The sequence below is a fragment of the Schistocerca gregaria genome, chromosome 3 (assembly GCF_023897955.1).
Source record: "Schistocerca gregaria isolate iqSchGreg1 chromosome 3, iqSchGreg1.2, whole genome shotgun sequence".
Lineage (NCBI taxonomy): Eukaryota > Metazoa > Arthropoda > Insecta > Orthoptera > Acrididae > Schistocerca > Schistocerca gregaria.
The window spans coordinates 331,822,148-331,841,096 of record NC_064922.1 but is presented as its reverse complement, the minus strand read 5'-3'; the positions used below and the strand labels follow the sequence as shown (position 1 = coordinate 331,841,096).

The following is an 18,949-nucleotide window of genomic DNA, read 5'->3' as shown; positions in this document are numbered from 1 at the left end:
CTGATGAAATAAAACCACCTGAAGGTGCATTGCTAGGCACAGATGTGAAGAACAGTATTCTTTCCACAGTATTGGAAGAATATTGAATAAGAAAACAGCAATAACAATGTTTAACAGAGCCACAGTATTCATCACCTACTTTCAACCTATCACTATTTCTCTGACATTGCTATTTGTGAATGATTCAGTAATGTTAATATGCAGGTTGCTCCAGAAGTACCAAGTATTTTTTACCTTGCATGCCAGACCTGTATTGTAATCTGGACTTTTGTCTTTAACACCTAGTGTTCCTTAATCTGTCAGCTCCTCACAGTATTTCATCTGTATAAAATGCTATTTTTGGCACATATTACTGGATAGAAATGAAGCTAAAAGTTTCATTCAGCCAACCTCACTTAGATTTCCGATGGATTTCCCTAATCACAGCCAGCAGATGCCTGTATGATTACTGTAACAATCCAGTCACTGTTAATTTGTTTCAACATGTCACTACAATGTCCAGTCATGGTAAGCTTTAGGGTATTTTCTGCTACTTCTGTTCAGTGTTAACTGTTTTTAGTAGCTATCTGTAAATAAAGGACACAGGATGGCACCATAAATAAAATTCTGGCTGGGTTTGTTTATACTGAATATGTAATAATTAGATTGAGATAGGTGTGTTATGTCCATCCATTAGTGTCGCATTCCAGTGAGATTTAATGTTCAAGTAAACAAATGAGTTTTTTTAACAATTTATTGTGGTTATCCTGTATGTATGCTCTATAATACATTTGAACATCCCACGGTGGTACTTGTCTGCTAATAGAGTAAAATGCCATACTTCCAATTGAATACAAGTGAATATGAATGGATAATGGGTATAGAGAGTCAAACCATAATCACTTCTCTATGCTTATAAATTCTTTGAAATTCTTTGCAGTTGACCACATAATGAGGACAATGATATAAATAACAGAATTGTAAAAATAATCCTAAGTATTGTCATTCAAATTGCATAATTGAACATATGCATCCCAGCTGCTTTGACAACATTTCTTTCTTTCTTTCTTTCTTTTTTTACTGATGTGTTGCTGAGAGAGCCATGTTGAAAATGTCAGTTATTGAACGAAACACCTAAATATTTACTGGCTTGTTGTTAGTTGACTTCTCTCTGAGACAGAAAATTTTGCTAGCTCTCAGCTGAGGTTCTGCATAGTACATCTCAGAATTTATGGTCAACATGAAACTGTGCATAGTTAACTTTTAAGAGCGGAATGTCTTCTATGGGATCATAGCTCACTCGTTTTCACAAAGTTATCTGTTTATGGGGAACTATTAAAAGCTGGAAATCTGTGTTGAAATATTTTACTTTTGTTGTAATGTTGAAATAACTGTGCACTGAATATCTGACTTTGAAGCATGTTTGCTAGAACAGCTGTGGAGGTTTTTCAGGTTGGGGTTCTAGTCAAAAGGGAAATCTGTTATCTGGGTTGGAAAACTATGGACCCCAGCAATCCTTGCCTGGAAGTGTGATTATGGTTGTGGTCTGCTACATAGAGTTTTTGTGGATTTTCCACACTGTGTAATGTATATTATCTTGAATAGCAAGAAGTTTGAATAACCATGGGCTAGTATCATTTGACAGTTCATAAATGTTGGTAGACGAATTTGTAGGAGTAGTTGTCAGAGGGAATGTTAGTGGGTCGATCATAAATAGGCTCAATGGCAGATAAAGTAACTGACAGGCCTCAGACCATTGGTAAGGATTTAAGGAAACTGCCATTTGCCTACAAAACAGATTACATGACTGACAGTTGTCAGGTTATACTAACAGGGCTCATTAATCAGAAACAGAGAAATGCAGCACAAATACTCATGATTTAGTTTCACACATGTTCCAGAATCTCAGCTTTTACGTACCTGGAACCATGCAAAAGCCTACTTACCAACTTCCAAAAAACTAGCTTTAAATTGAAAGCTATGAATATTCTTTATATATCTATGTGTGTCATAGGGCCAGTGAAGATAAGCATAAAACTATAACATATTACACAGAATTATATAAACATTCTTCCCATGTTCCATCCATGAATGAAACAGGAAGAAATCTGAATGTTGGTGCAATAAAGGGCATCCTCTGTCATGCACTTAACAAAGATCTTCTCATACTCATGGCAGAAGTCACATTCCTTGACAATTTTTAAAAATATTTTATTCTTTAATGTTACTGTACGGCTATTGTGATAACTGCAGGAATACTCTGGATGGCTTGGCTGCATAGAGAGAAAGAAATGGAAACACAGTGAACATGTGTGGCCTTGGGAAGTGCCGACCTGGATGCTGGATAGTCCATCTCAGTGGTCAGAACGACTGGCGGCGTCCATACGGTGTATCTCTGCAGCGACAACTGTTAGCAGCCGTGCCTCATCATCTGGTCCCAGTGCCACGGCCTTGTCCAGCTGTAGTCCCAGCTGCAGCCCACCAGCATAGCTCAGAATGCTCACACCCATTCCTGCGAACACAAGTTTATCCACAGCTAGAGCCAGTGCTGAGGCTTGTTAGTGAGTGTTTAGAAGAATCAGGGAATCCAAACACTTTTCTTTGGGTATACCTTTTCTGAGATGGCTTATCACCTTCCTGTGCTCTCTGTACAATGTGTCATATACGTAACCATGCAGTTCCGATCCAAGCTTACGGCAGGTCAATATTTCAAAGTATTATTTGTGCTTAAATAGTAGATCAGAGTTAGAGAAATTAGGAGTCATTGTAATGACACATAACAGAACAGCATTCGATTTCAAAGGATTGCCTCCTACAGTGGCCACTGTGTCACCTATTGGAACTTTCCCCATGCAGAGACAAAAATGGAGCAGACAAAACAATGGGGTGGCCAACCAGGTGAGTGAATTTCAGTTTGGATGCAGAATACTTGATTTTCATTTCATAACTACTTTCTCTGCCAAAGTTTCAGACATAAAGTTTAGTAAGCAAATCGAATTTGTGGGACTGCTTGTTCCATTAAGCTGAAATTTATAATCTGCACCCTACTGCTCAGTTGTGATCCAAGGGGGGGGGGGGGGGGCAGTAAGGGAGGGGAGGTGTCATGAGATTGTGCTTAGCCCCCCACCTCCCTGACTAGAAAAAAAATCAGGATAAGTGTTCATAATTTCACGTGTACCTATTTCTCAGTTAATTTTCTGAGAATAAATTAGGGAAAAATGTAAGAGTCTAACAAATGACATGCAATCTTCCCCCCTGGGTCTGCTTCTGCTAATGCTCACATCATACTGACATGGGTGTTGCTAAATGCTTTAGGGCCCAGATAAGATGATATCATCTTAGCATGCTACATGACAAGAATTTAGACAAGTATGTGAAATGAAAATCAACCTAGAACGTATAGGGAGAGTTATTAATATTTCAGAAAGGGGTTGTGTGGGCAAGTAAGAGTTAAAAAATGCAGTTGATCATGTATGCAGCTGACCATGAGTTTAGAACTACAGATGCCTGAAGCTGATTCATTCATTTTCTACACACAGTGTGGCAGGTCATGGGGTATTATGACTGCTACAGAGTGGTGGTAGTGCCATTCTTCTAGTTGTCAGGGTAGCAATGGCTCTTCCACATGGACATTGTGGATTCAGTGGGTTACAGGCTGCAGCAAGACACATGGCATGAATTTAAGCTATTTATCACTCCTGCAAGCCACAGCAGTTACAGGTAAACATCCTTGTTTGGCGGCATGACAAGGGCATCAAAATGAAGATCTCCATGTTCCATTGGCCACTGTGCTACACAGTGGTGAAAAGTTGTATTTCATAGGTGACGGGTATCTTGGATTAAGGGTTTGACTGTGAGGATGATAGAACACTCCACACAAAATTAGCCCAGATTCGAGATGTGGTACTTGATGCAGGGATGGATAATTATTAAGGTGAATCTGGTTCTAAATTATACCCACAAGCCACCAAGTGATATGTGGAGGATACTTCATATCGTACTATTAGCGAGAGAAAAATGATTCTCTTGTATGCTTCTATATGCACCCTATTATCTTAGTCTCATGGTCATCACAATTGCACAATTGATATACAATGATGAGTGGTCATACAATCTTCCTCAAATACAAGCTCCCTGATATGACCCAACAGGATTTTACTCAAAGGATTTTATGCAAGATTTCCCTGAGAACTTCCATTGCACTTTCATATGGGCTACAGTGAACTGGTACAGTCGGAGCAGGGTGTTTCTAAATCCATTCATGGTCTGCTGCCATGCAGACTTGACAAAGACTCCAAATGCTGGAGCAGTACAATAGAACTGGACAAACTAGTGTCTTGTACACAGTCTCCTTTACAGCTGCCCTACTAACAAATCTAAGTTTTCCATTCACTTTCCATAGCCTGGGCTTTGAGAGTTCATCTCACTTCATATCATCTCTTAATATTACTCATAAATATGTAAACAATGTGAAATGATTTGAATATTTGCCACTAACCTTGTAATCAGACATTATTGGATTCTCTCTCTTTGTTATAGATGTCCTGCATTTACCTATCCTTAGCCAGAGATCTCTGGGGTACCAGCTGCGTCCTAGTTTCATTAAACTAGTGTAGATAAGAGGATCTGTCTGGGTCAACATTTATTTCCCAACATTTCATGGGAACACTATGTTTTTGCTTCTTCAGATAAAAACACTTCCACAGGATGACTGTACCACGCGGAGCAATAACACGTGCTTAAGTAAGAGGACTTTTTGAGTAGCCCACTGAGCTCAGGAAATAATTCTCAACCACAGGAAAGTAGACAGTGGTTTAGAACAATCTAGAGAAAGCCAATTAGAGTATTAAATGAACAGAGGGGTCATTTAAGAAGGTTTCTCCCTTCAATCTGCGAAACAGTCTTCAGTGTACAGAAAGTGGACTGAAATCAGTGGACTGTTTGGAAAATAGGACATAGATAAAAATGGCTATCAAGCAGCAAGCAATGCAGATATAGAATGCAAAACTGTTAGCACCCTGCAGGCATGAAACTCCAGCAGACTTTGAACTACAGGAAGAGTGTTTTATTGTGCAAAAATGTAACGCACACCTTCTTCAATGAATTAAAGGATGAAGACATAACTGTTGTGAAGAATAGAAAGAAGAGGTTCAATGTCGAGCTAGTGAATGCAGCTCCATTTACACTTACACATAAGTCACCTTCATTGCCCAAACATACATCGACTAGTTTCATCCACCACAGGTTGAGGCCTTACGTCGCCTGTCACATGTGATTTTTGTCACTGTGGGCACATCACCACTACATGTAAGCAGTAATGTGTGCGTGGGAAACATGTCCAAGTCCCCCATAACGCAGGTACAAGAAAACATGTAGACTATCGTGTCAATAATGTAAGGCATTCGATGAACAAAATAAGATACACGAGACAGATTACAAATCAAATTCAGTATTCTGAAGCATAGATGCCTGAAAGGGAAGGCAAGAGGGAGAATCTGGGGGCATAGTGTCCATATAACTGACAGACAAATGAAAATGGGAGAGATGGGAAAAAGTAAACCAACTGTTCATTATTTCGCCATAATTGTTAATATATTTACCCCACTGTGATACAAGATGGACAGTGTCCATATGGAAAAAATTGCTTGTGGAAACATGATTGTACCCAGGTGTGCGCCTTTTCCTTTGAAGCAAATTGATGGCCGTGAATGTGTTTCTTCAAGGCTCTAAAAATATGGGAATCACATGGAGAGGGAGCGGGACTGTATGGGGGATGTGATCCCAGCGAAACGTCTGCAGCGTACTTGAGACAAACTGGGCAACATGTGTGCCCGCCCATTTGCACACAGGCCCAATCTCTTCCCCTCTGACTTCCATATTTTTGGAGCCATAAAGAATGACATTCGTGGCCGTCGTCGTGCTTTGGATGAAAATGTGCTCGCTTGGGTACAATCATGGCTTCTTAAGTAAACACAGACAGTTTTCCATGAAGGCATTGACCATCTTGTCTCGCAGTGGGATAAATGCGTTAACAGTTACGGTTATTACGTTTGAAATAGTAAAGAGTTTATATAAGTTTTTCAATCTGTCTCATTTTCATTTAATTGCTCCTTATTCTCATTATCTGAACAGAAATCGCTTGCATTTATCAGGATGATTTTCTATGATTCCACGAATCAGCATATTTAAAATTATGAAGTGCAACAGCAAAGACCTTCAATTTCTCAAGTATTTCATAACTTGAGTTTGTTTGTCAGGCTGTTCATGGTAAATTATGGCACTGCAATGGCGATGCGGCGATTTCGGCTCTGATTTACAAGTAGCCTTTACAAAACATTACCAAGTTTCCTTGTTGCCTCGTCATACATCACTCATCGAGGCACAGAAATGAACAATTTCTATATACCGGTTTGCGGACTACGGCAACGATTCCCAGCCCAAAGTATCTGCAATGAATCTGTCATTTATCTTCTCCCATTTTCCACAGGGACAAACTCTTCCCCTGCTACACAATTTTTTTTACAATTTGGCTGTGTCCAAAGGAAGTCTCTGATATCTTGCTGAGACCACATTCAGTTTTACATGGCAGAACGACTGTAGTAGACTGAAGAACATGACCATGCTATGTCGTAGGTGTCTTCATCTATATTTCAGCTACAGGCCCAGATACATCAATCGAAAAGAAAAATACTGTTTTCTGCGCAAGAAGTGGAGAAAATGTGAAATTTCAATGTCGAAAAGATGTCCTCTCCAGTAATTGAGGCCTTCTTAAAATGTATTAAATGCGCAACACATCATAGATGGTGTCATACTGCTATGAATTCTCCATTGGGATGGCTGCATTGTGAGTCTCAAACTGGGGAGACGACGACCATCTTTGTTTAGTAGGCCTTCTAAGCTGTTAACAGTCGATTGTGCTGGCCAGTTTGAGGGTTGTTTTGGAAGGTGTCCGACATTCGTCTTTTCGTATACTGACGCTAGGTTACACTTTATCTGTAGCTTCCAAAACACAATTCGTCCAATTTTTATTATGGCAGTCAACAATAAAGATTACAAGATACGAGAAAAATGCAATAAAGCCATTAAAATGGTCAGATGTGAAGTTTTGTAAGCATAAAAATGTTATAGATGACATCGAAAGTGTATAAGAGTTTTTAAACTTTATTTGTTGTTTCTTCACTGTGAGCACTAATCTGTGGCATTTTTTGTTCATATCCTATAGGATTTTCACAACCGATTTGATTTTTATCTATTGCATATTTTAACCATCAGTATCAACTTACTATTATTGGTGTATGGATAAAAGTATTTTTTTGTAAATATTTTCTAACTTTATTTTCTGACTCGTAGGACACGCTAATATAGCGTATCACTTCGGATCGTTAAATCAAAACGATGGTATGCATAATAACTATATATATGTTGATGTACAATACTGGTCATTAAAATTGCTTCACCACGAAGATGTGCTACAGACGCGAAATTTAACGGACAGGAAGAAGATGCTGTGATATGCAAATGATTAGCTTCTCAGAGCATTCACACAAGGTTGGCGCCGGTGGCGACACCTACAACTTTCTGACATGAGGAAAGTTTTCAACTGATTTCTCATACACAACCAGCAATTGACCGGCGTTGCCTGGTGAAACGTTGTTGTGATGCCTCGTCTAAGGAGGAGAAATGCGTACCAACACGTTTCCGACTTTGATAAAGGTCGGATTGTAGCCTATCGCGATTGCGGTTTATCGTATGGCGACATTGCTGCTCGCGTTGGTCGAGATCTAATGACTGTTACCAGAATATGGAATCGGTGGTTTCAGGAGCTCAATACGGAACGCCGTGCTGGTTACCAGCGGCCTCGTATCACTAGCAGTCGAGATGACAGGCATCTTATCCGCATGGCCGTAACGGATCATGGGGCCACGTCTCGATCCCTGAGTCAACTGGTGGGGACGTTTGCAAGACAACAACCATATGCACGAACAGTTCGACGACATTTGCAGAAGCATGGACCATCAGCTCGGAGACCATGGCTGCGGTTACCCTTGACGGTGCATCACAGACAGGAGCACCTTCGATGGTGTACTCAACGACGAACCTGGGTGGCCAGTCGTGGTGGCCAAGCGGTTCTAGGCGCTTCAGTCCGGAACCGCGTGACTGCAACGGTCGCAGGTTCGAATCCTGCCTCGGGCATGGATGTGTGTGATGTCCTTAGGTTAGTTAGGCTTAAGTAGTTCTAAGTTCTAGGGGACTGATGACCTCAGATGTTAAGTCCCATAGTGCCCAGAGCCATTTGAACCATTTTTTTAAACCTGGGTGCACGAATGGCAAAACGTCATTTTTTCGGATGAATCCAAGTTCTGTTTACAGCATTACTGTGGTCGCATCCGTGTTTGGCGACATCGCGGTGAACCCACATTGGAAGCGTGTATTCGTCATCGCCATACAGGCGTATCACCCGGCGTGATGGTATGGGGTGCCATTGGTTACACGTCTCGGTCCTCTCTTGTTCGCACTGACGACACTTTGAACAGTGGGCGTTACATATCAGATGTCTTATGACCCGTAGCTCTACCCCTCATTCGATCCCTGCGAAACTCTACATTTCAGCAGGGTAATGCACGACCGCATGTTGCAGGTCCTGTGCGGGCCTTTCTGAATACAGAAAATGTTCGATTGCTGTCCTGGCGAGCACATTCTCCAGATCTCTCACCAATTGAAAACGTCTGGTCAATGGTGGCCGAGCAAGTAGCTCGTCACAATACGCCAGTCAGTACTCTTGATGAACTGTGGTATCGTGTTGAAGCAGCATGGGCAGCTGTACCTGTACACGCTATCCAAGCTCTGTTTGACTCAATGCCCAGGCGTATCAAGATCGTTATTACGGCCAGAGGTGGTTGTTTTGGGTACTGATTTCTCAGGATCTATGCACCCAAACTACGTGAAAATGTAATCACATGTCAGTTCTAGTATAATATATTTGTACAATGAATACCCGTTTATCATGTGCATTTCTTCTTGGTGTAGCAATTTCAATTGCCAGTAGTGTACATTGCGCAAACTAAGGAACTACGATTATCGTTTTGTTATTGATGTAATATACCTTCAAAAATATTGACTGGATAAATATCAAACGTTTGAGATAAAATAAGTTTCGCGTACATGCTCTCAAGTCTAGTTCTTGGGCAACGACACGTTCTCATACTCACTGAATCAGCTGTACAAAAATGTGGCAGTTTATCATCTTCCTGTCTCTTGGATAAACTTCTGTGTTTCCCCATGTTCTGACGCAAAGAAGTTTATCAGGATTAAACATTTTTACTACACTGTTCGCTTCTGTAGCGTCAAAATATGAGAAGAAACAAATCGCCCTTATCAATCCTCTCAACAGAAGCTGTTACGGTGATATCGTTCGCCACGGACACCGCGATGGGCATTTCACTTTGTAATTCATAGGTTGGCACCAGACATTACTGGAACTACTGCCAGAGGCAGCTACACAGTAACCGCGGCTGTTAACCAACGGCCAAGCCCCCTTATGGACACGCCCTCGCACGCAGCGCCGCTATTTAAGCGTGTAACAGGTAGCCACACTTCAATACAGTCTCTACTACGGCTGCAGGTACGTAACCTCTGTATCTCCGTGATTAGTGCATTACAGACTTGTCTATGAAATTGCACACTGGATGTCCTATTGAATCTGACTGCATTCGTGCTCTTTAATGCTTTATGTTAAGTAAACGATTTTTACCTATCTGTTCTTGTGTATCTTATTCTTTGCTTCCTTCACAAACGATGCATCGCCACAGGTACAACGGTTGGATGAAATATACTTGGAATAATTTTCATGCAAAAATAAACCTCGAATCTGCTCCATATCGCCAGTTGTTGACAGATATGAGCCCGAGATTTTAGCTATAGAGGCAGTTAGAGAGCAAACTCGAAAACCATTCATTGCAACAAAGACAGTATGACCAAACAAAGAAAAACAAAGTGGAAATTTACAGAACAGCAAAACGGTTCAAAGCCATCAAATTGTGCTTTACCATTGTTAACTGACAAGGGGAGGCCACAACGTTGGGATCACAGATTTACTTTAAGTTTTGTACGCATTTAATAAGCCATGAAAACATCATAAGGTGCAAGTACTAAGGCGCACTATTCTGGGAATTCCGAGAAAATCGCAAGAGAAGTTTTACACGTCCATTGTGTAATTGGTGTATCTGTACAATGATGCCAGCCGCAGGAAGCCACTGTGGTCAAGCGGTGCCGGTACGGTAGCTCAGCGTGTCTGGTCAGAGGGTTAGCTGCCCTCTGCAATGAAAAATAAATAAATAAATAAAAATCTGAGTGAACGGGAACGTGTGTCATGCAACAAACAGTAACGAACAAAATGAGATTAAAAAATCCCAGAAATTTCTTCCTCAAATTACGGCCTATGTTTGACACTAGTAGACGTCTCCTGGCCAGGAATCCCCTGTTTGTCAGTGCTGGTCTGCTTTTGATGTCCTCCTCGCTCTGTCCGTCATTGGTTATTTCGTTGCCCAGGTAGTAGAATTCCTTAACTTCATCTACTTCTTGAGCATCAAGCCTGATGTTAAGTTTCTCGATGTTCTCATTTCTGCTACTTCTAACTACTTTCGTCTTTCTTTGATTTACTCTCGGTCCATAATCTGTACTCACTAGACTATTCATTCCATTCAGCACATCATATAATTCTTCTTCACTTTCACTCAGGATAGTAATGTCATCAGTGAATCGTATCATTGACATCCTTTTACCTTGAATTTTAATTTCACTCCTGAACCTTTCTTTTACCTTCATCATTGCTTCTTCGATGTACAGATTGAACAGTAGGGGCGAAAGACTACACCCCTGTCTTACATCCTTTTTAATTCGAGCACTTCGTTCTTGGTCGTCTACTTTTATTATTTTCTCTTGGCTCTTGTACATATTGTATATTATGCGACTCTCCCAATAGCTTAGCACCATTTTACGCTGTCGATCGCTTTTTCCAGGTCGAGAAAGCCTATTTTTTTAGTCTTGCTTCCATTATCAACCGCGACGTCAGAATTGCCTCTCTGGTGCCCTCATCTTTCCTAACCCCAAAATGATAGTCACTTAACACATACTCAATTTTCTTTTCCATCCTTCTGTGTATTATTCTTGCCAGCAACATGGATGCATGAGCTGTAGAGCTGATTGTGCGATAATTATCGCACTTGTCAGCTCTTTCAGTCTTCGGAACTGTGTGGATGATATTTTTCCGAAAGTCAAATGGTATGTCGCCAGACTCATACATTTTACACACCAACGTGAATAGTCGTTTTGTTGCCACTTCCCCCAATGATTTTAGAAATTCTGATGGAATGTTATCTATCCCTTCTGCCTTATTTGATCTTACGTCTTCCAAAGCTCTTTTTAATTCCGATTCTAATACTGGATCCCCTATCTCTTCCAAATTGACTCCTGTTTCTCCTTCTGTCACATCAGATAAATGTTCCCCCTCAGAGGCCTTCAAGGTAATCTCTCCAGCTATCCGCTCTCTCCTCTGCATTTAACAGCGGAATTACCGTAGCACTCTCTATGTTACCATCCTTGCTTTCAATTTCAACGAAGGTTATTTTGTTATATGCTGAGTCAGTTCTCCCGACATTCATTTCTTTTTCGATTTCTTCACATTTTTCACGCAGCCATTTCGTCTTAGCTTCACTGCACTTCCTATTTATTTCACTCCACAGGGACTTGTATTTCTGTATTCCTGAATTTCCCTGAACATTCTCGTACTTCCTTCATCGAGCAACTGAAGTATTTCTTCTGTTACCCATGGTTCTTCGCAGTTAGCTTCTTTGTTCTTATTTTTTGCAGTCCAACTTTTGTGATTGCCCTTTTTACAGATGTCCATTACTCTTCTACTGTACTGCCTACTGAGCCTTCCTTATTTGCTGTGTCAATAGTCTTAGAGATCTTCAAGCGTATCTCGACATCCCTTAGTACTTCTCTATCCAACTTCTTTCTGTATTAATTCTTCATGACAAATCTCTTGAACTTCAGCCTACTCTTCATCACTACTGTGATCTACGTCTATATCTCCTCCTGGGTACGCCTTACAATCCAGTATCTGATTTCGGAATCTCTGTCTGACCATGATGTAATCTATCTGAAATCTACCCGTATGATCTGGCCTTTTCCAAGTATACCTTCTCCTCTTGTGATTCTTGAACAGAGTATTCGTTATTACTAGCTGAACTTCATTGTAGACCCCAATTAGTCCTTCCCCTTTCTTATTCCTACTACTAAGCCCATATTCTCCCGTAACCCTTTCTTCTACTCCTTCCCCTAAAACCTTATTGGAGTCCCACACGACTATCAGATTTTCATCCCCCCTTCACGTACTGAATTACCTGTTGAGTATCCTCATATACATCTTTCTCTATCTCTTCATATTCAGCTTGCGACGTCGGCGTTTATACCTGAACTATCTTCGTCGGTGTTGGTTTTGCTGTCTATTCCGATGAGAACTACCCTGTCACTGAACTGTTCACAGTAACACACTCTCTGTCCTACCTTCCTATTCATAACGAATCCTACCCCCGTCATACCATTTTCTGCTGATATTACCCTATACTCATCTGACCAGGAGTCGTTGTCTTCTCTCCATTTCACTTCACTGACCCCTACTATATCTAGACTGAGCCTTTGCATTTCCCTTTTCAGATTTTCTAGCTTCCCTACTATGTTCAAGCTTTTGACATTCCACGTCCTGACACGTAGAAATTTATCCTTTCATTGGTTATTCAGTCTTCTTCTCGTGGCCATCTCCACTTTGGCAGTTCCATCCTAGAGATCCGACTGGGGGCCTGTTCCGAAATCTTTTGCCAATGGAGAGATCTTCGTGACGCTTTTTCAATTACAGGCCGAATTTCCTGTGGGTGCGCGCCATTTGTTTTTAATGTAGTGGATTCCATTGCCTTCTGCATCCTCATGCCGTTGATTTTTGTTGATTCTTCCTCCTTTAGGGGCAGTTTCCCAGCCCAAGGGCAAGGGAGTACCCTAAAGCTCTATCCACTCCTCCGCCAATTTTGACAAGGCCGTTGGCAGATTGAGGGAGACTTCTTATGACGGAAGTCTTCGGTTGCCAATGTTGATTATTATATATTCTAAACCGGGACCGAGGACGTTTCAATTACTAATCAAAGGCGCTACCCCTAGGCCACGGGTGTTGGCCATATTAGTGTTTATTAAGATGGCGTGTGCCCACCCTTTACCTTTATGTACCCTTAAACTCTGCTGGAGTCACTTCCAGTGAGGTGTCTGAATATCTGTGGAGGAATAGCAGGCCATTCTTTCTCAAGAACCGAAACGTGAGTAGGTAGTCATTTTGGACGCTGTGATCTGGAGCGAAGTCAACGTTCTAACTCATACCAGGCCAGAGAATTTCAGCAGTGTAACTGTCCAGAAATGTTTGTCTCACAGATACTGCTTTATGACATGGTGGATTTTCATTCTGATACAAACAATCATGGTCTCCAAACTGTTACTTTACTGTATGGACTACACGATGCTGTAAAATGTATTCATATACTTCCACATCTAGTGTTTCATTAAGAGCGATAAGAGGACCACTTCATAACCACGAGAAACACCCCCATACTGTAACACAATGTCTTCCATATTTCACTGTTGGAATTACACATGATGACAGGTAACGTGTTCCGGGCATTCGCCAAATCCAAAACCCTTCCAACTGACTGCCATATGGTAGGGTATAACGCGATTCATCACTCATTTCCAGTCGTCCATTATCCGAGAGAGTCGTTCTTTACAGTGCTTCAATAGTTGCTAGTCATTAATTACAGAAAAGTGTGGCTTATGAGGAGCTGCCCTACCATTGTACCCCAATCTTTTCATCTCTCTACACAGCCATTGTGCTAGATGGGCTGCTGGTAGCACTTTGGAACTCTCCAGTGACACCTTCTGATGGAAATGGAAATGAGCGTTTGGCGTCATCGGCCGGGAGGCCCCTTGCGGGGCAGGTCCAGAAGCCGTGGTGCAGGTCTTATTACATTCGACGCCACATTAGGTGATCTGCGCGCCGGATGGGAATGAAATGATGACGAAGACAACACAACACCCAGTCCCTGAGCGGAGAAAATTCCCTGACCCAGCCAGTTCAAAAAATGATACAAATGGCTCTGAGCACTATGGGGCTTAAGTTCTGAGGTCATCAGTCCCCTAAAACTTATAACTACTTAAACCTAACTAACATAAGGACATCACACACATCCATGCCCGAGGCAGGATTCGAACGTACGAACGTAGCCGTCGCGCGGTTCCAAGCTGTAGCGCCTAGAACCGCTCGGCCACCCCGGCCGGATGACCCAGCCGGGAATAGAACCCGGGCCCGTAGGACGGCAATCCGTCACGTTGACCACTCAGCTATCGGGGCGGACTACCTTCTGATGATTTCATGCGATTTTTTATAACCACCTCCCAGAATGATCGACAGTCCCTTTTCCGTCAGTATGTGAGGTTTCCCTGGTCTTAGTTTAGCTACGATTGTTCCTTTGCGTTTCCACTTCACAATCACACTACCAGTAATCAATCGACCTGGGCAGCTTTAGGAGGGTCGACATGGCCCAGATGTATTTGTTACTCGGATGACATCCAATGACTGGTCCACATTCTAAATCACTGAACTCTCATGACCGACCCATTCTGCTTTTCTACTGACAAAACAGTACTCCCCTTCTCCTTCTGTACTGGTAGGCCAGCCTCTTATGGCGGCTAGGGCTCAATTCTGCATTACATAGGGTATTCTGGATACTTGTGATCTAATACACAGCACTTGACTGACACTGCCCACACTGGAGGTTGACATGACCGCCTGCTACCATTTCTACACACTGCACAGCAGTCCAAAGCTATCAGTGTGCTGTTCTAAGGGACTGACCATTAGTTTTTCCAACGAACCTAATCTACCGCCATAGAGACTAGAAAATGGGCAGTGATATGCTGTGAGAGAGAAACTGGTATTTAGTACGTACCGTTGGAGCCCCTGTTGGGCACCCAGAAGACGAGGTCTCGCACCTCGTGCCCAGCGATGCGCACGCGGTGCTCCGGGCCTTGTAAGTTGCTCACCACGAGGCTGGAGCGCGTGCTTCGCAGCGCGGGCCCCAGCAGCCCTGTCGGCAGCACACTAGCCGCGACTCGCATCAGCCACCAGTTCACCTGCAGGAAAGGATGCAGCGGGCTCACTCATACCGCAACACTGCGCATATGCCGTCTCAGTACCACCACCTATATACACACTGAAGCGCCAAAGAAACTGGTACAGGCGTGAGCATTCAAATAAAGAGATATGTAAAGAGGCAGAATACGGTGCTGCGGTCGGCAACACCTATATAAGACAAGTGTCTAGCGCAGTTGTTGCATCGGTTACTGCTGCTACACTGGCATGTTATCAAGATTTAAGCGAGTTCGAATGTGGTGTTACAATTGGCGCTCGAGCGATGGGGCACAGCATCTTCGAAGTGGTGATGAAGTGGGCATTTTCCCTTACCACCATTTCACAAGTGTATCGTGAATATCAGTAATCCGACAAAACATCACAAAGCTTTACCCTTCGTCTGGGCCCGTCAACACCGACACTGTTGATGACTGGAAACATGTTGCCTGGTTCGACGAGTCTCGTTTCACATTGTATCGAGCGGATGGACGTGTACGGGTATGGAGACAACCTCATGGATCCATGGACCCTGCATGTCAACAGCGGACTGTTCAAGCTGGTGGAGGCTCTGTAATGGTGTGGGGCGTGTGCAGTTGGAATGATATGGGAACCTCGATACGCCTAGATACGACTCTGATAGGTGATACGTACGTGAGCATCCTGTCTGATCACCAGCATCCATTCATGTCCATTGTGCATTCCGACGGCAATACCAGCCGGTCAATGCGACACCCCACACGTCCAGAACTTCAAAAGGGTGGCTCCAGGAACACTCTTCTGAGTTTAATCCTTTGAGTATCGGTGGCTTCTGCCTGAAACCACCATTTCATTAATACTGTTCGGTAGGACAAGAGGAATTCGCGTGTAACCACGGATGCAAGTCCAAAGCAGAGACATCTCGTGGTGTGCTGAAGAATTTCTACTACTTTATTGCTTCTACCCGGTGACACAGAGCTTTCGTGGAAACAGTTAGCGCCCAGTTCTTGCCAGGGGTGTTGGCGATTTGTTCTACCGATCATATTGAGGAAATATCTCACAGTGAATGTAAGTGTACTCGAAATTTTTTTACTTAAATTTCAATTTGTGGTACTTGTTTTATTGGTGGTTTCAGCCTGAAACCACTGGGACAGTAAGCGGTTTCACAAATTTCGTTCTGTGGCATGAAATTATTACATTCGGTGACAGTATGTTGGTTTTCACTGAGCACTTTTATTTGTTTTACGCATTATGAGTTCGTGGAGGTTTCTAGATATCACTCATGAGCTCATAGCAGGTATTTCAGATGAACCGAGCAATGCAGATTCTGATGTATCTGAGTCACAGAGTGAGTCCGAGAATGAAGCTTCTCTGAGTGGTCCCAGACAGTCATGTACAACAGAAACTTCAGCACCTTTGCTATGTCCTGAACTACTCACTGACTATTGAGTTGATGAGGGTAGTGATGCTGACACTGATGAGGAGGATGTCATACTAATAAATCACAAACAACCTGTTTTACGTCATATAAATTACCTTTTGTGTATAACTTCTCTAAATAATTAGGACAAAATATTGACGACATCTGTGACTCTCCTGTTCAAGCGTTTCTAAGCTTGTTTCCAGAGGATTTTTTTTTTCGGAACCTCTGTTCCACATTCATTTGTACGCCACTCCCTCCCAAAATAGGAGGGGATACCAATTTTTCACTGGGAACGGAAGTGGAAATGAAGATCTTTCTTGCACTAAACGCACTAATTGGAGTAAAAGTTCTTCCAAGCTACAAAGACTACTGGTCTTCAGACCCTGTGCTACGAGACGAATATATTTCGTCGAAAATGTCTCGAAACACTTTGTTTCGTATTCATCAAATCTCCACATCAATTATAACAGCTGCCAGCCATAGCGTGGAAGTGACAACTTCGATAACTTCTATAAACTTCGTCCGCTGCTAGAAGTGCTGGCTAGGACTTTCTTAGATTCATATAAGTCCACTGAAGTTCAGTCTGTAGACGAATCTGTTATACAATTCAAAGAACGTTCCGGCTTCCTCCAATGTATGCCTGGAAAAGGAGTAAAACGAGCAAATTAAAATAGACGTATACCAGAATTCCAGATTTATACAGGAAAAACTGGTCAACATCGATAAAAACAAATGAGTCAAAGGGTAGTGGTGGAATTGACCCAGAAACTGATGAACAAAAACCGCAAGTTTTTTCACTTGTGTTAGCCTAACGAAAAATCTTCACGATTATGGTGTGTATGCTTGTAAGTAAAGAGTGGTTGAAATGACTTGCCCAAAAATTTGAAGCCTGAAAAATATCTTCAGCGTCGAGAATATGATTAAAGCTGCAGAGAAGAAGGTATATCTGCATTGACAAGGAAGGACAGGAACGGAAGTTTATTTCTGACTAATTTTCATGATCCAGGGCAGACAACAACAGTGTCTCGAAAACAAAAGGACGGGTCAGTAATTAAGATCTCGCGCCTCACACTTGCGAAACAGTACAACATGCAAATGGGGTACGCTGATAAAGCAGATTTGTTGAAATATCTATATGAGATTGATAGGAAAAGCAAAAGATAGTGGCTTGAATTTTTTGGCATATGCTGGATGTCTGTATTGTAAATGCATTCTTGTTGTTCCAAGAAAGAAGTGATGGGGAAACAATGTCTTTCAAGGAGTTCCAAATTGTGGTGGTCCATAATAGACTTATTGGCACAACAAATGGTACACTATCAAGAAGGCGCAAGATACGAAATACAAACAAATTCAAAAAGACGGTGCTTCAAGAACTGAGAGAAATCAAGTCTGAACACATTCCAATACAAGGAGGATCTAGACACTGTGCACACTGAAGCACAAAAGCTGAACCTCACAGAGCGAAATGGCATTGCAACGTGTGTAATGTGGGATTGTACCTGCGGAAAGTCCGAAATAGCTTTAAAAAATACCACTCGAAATTATAGATGGTTCAAGAACGTGTGTCCAGTGGTTTCGTAGTGAACCACCTTCATTAAATAACTAACTTTTTTATTTAAAAAATGCTTCTATTCATCACTTATGAGAGTAATAAAAGTGAATTTTGTGAAAATTATTAGAAGTTTACTTATTTTTGACATATTCGGAGTCAATGGATAAGCACTTCCGCTGGCCACGAAACTCCCCAGACGTGAACATTATTGAGCATATCTGGGATGCTTTGGCACGTGCTGTTCAGAAGAGACCCCACCCCCTCCTGTTCTTACGGGTTTATGGAGAGCCCTGCGGGATCCATGGTGTCAGTTCCCTCGAGCAGTGCTTCAGACATTAGACGAGTCCACGCCACGTCGTGTTGCGTCACTTCTGCGTGTTCTCGAGGGCCCTACACTGAAATAATTGATTTTCAGCAAATGACACTAACGTCCACGCTCTCAACATGCAATTGTGTTTATTTATGCCGCGCGGGATTAGCCGAGCGGTCTGGGGCGCTGCTGTCATGGACTGTGGGGCTGGTCCCGGCGGAGGTTCGAGTCCTCCCTCGGGCATGGGTGTGTGTGTTTCTCCTTAGGATAATTTAGTTTAAGTAGTGTGTAAGCTTAGGGACTGATGATCTTAGCAGTTAGGTCCCATAAGATTTCACACACATTTGAACATTTTTGATTATTTATGGTCGTGGCAAAACATAAGCTCACCAGGGATTGTATACGCTTAAAGCGAAATGGTAAACTGTTCGGAATAAGTGGGCTTCCTTTCATAATTTTTGCTTTTGTGGCATTACGTTG

The 18,949-nt window shown here is 42.3% G+C and overlaps 1 protein-coding gene across 2 annotated transcripts in view; it reads right to left on the bottom strand.

Moving 5' to 3' along the window:
• Positions 1 to 1,031: 1,031 nt before the first annotated feature.
• The window catches only part of LOC126354899 (uncharacterized), a 147,549-nt gene continuing 129,631 nt past the window's right edge, over positions 1,032 to 18,949 (bottom strand). For both annotated transcript variants that reach the window (XM_050004963.1, XM_050004964.1), the window contains exons 11-12: positions 15,027 to 15,210; positions 1,032 to 2,491 (exon numbers count right to left, since the gene is read on the bottom strand). In XM_050004963.1, the coding sequence (XP_049860920.1) occupies positions 2,334 to 2,491; positions 15,027 to 15,210 (342 nt within the window). In that variant the 3' untranslated portion in view covers positions 1,032 to 2,333. The remainder of the gene's footprint in view (positions 2,492 to 15,026; positions 15,211 to 18,949) is intronic.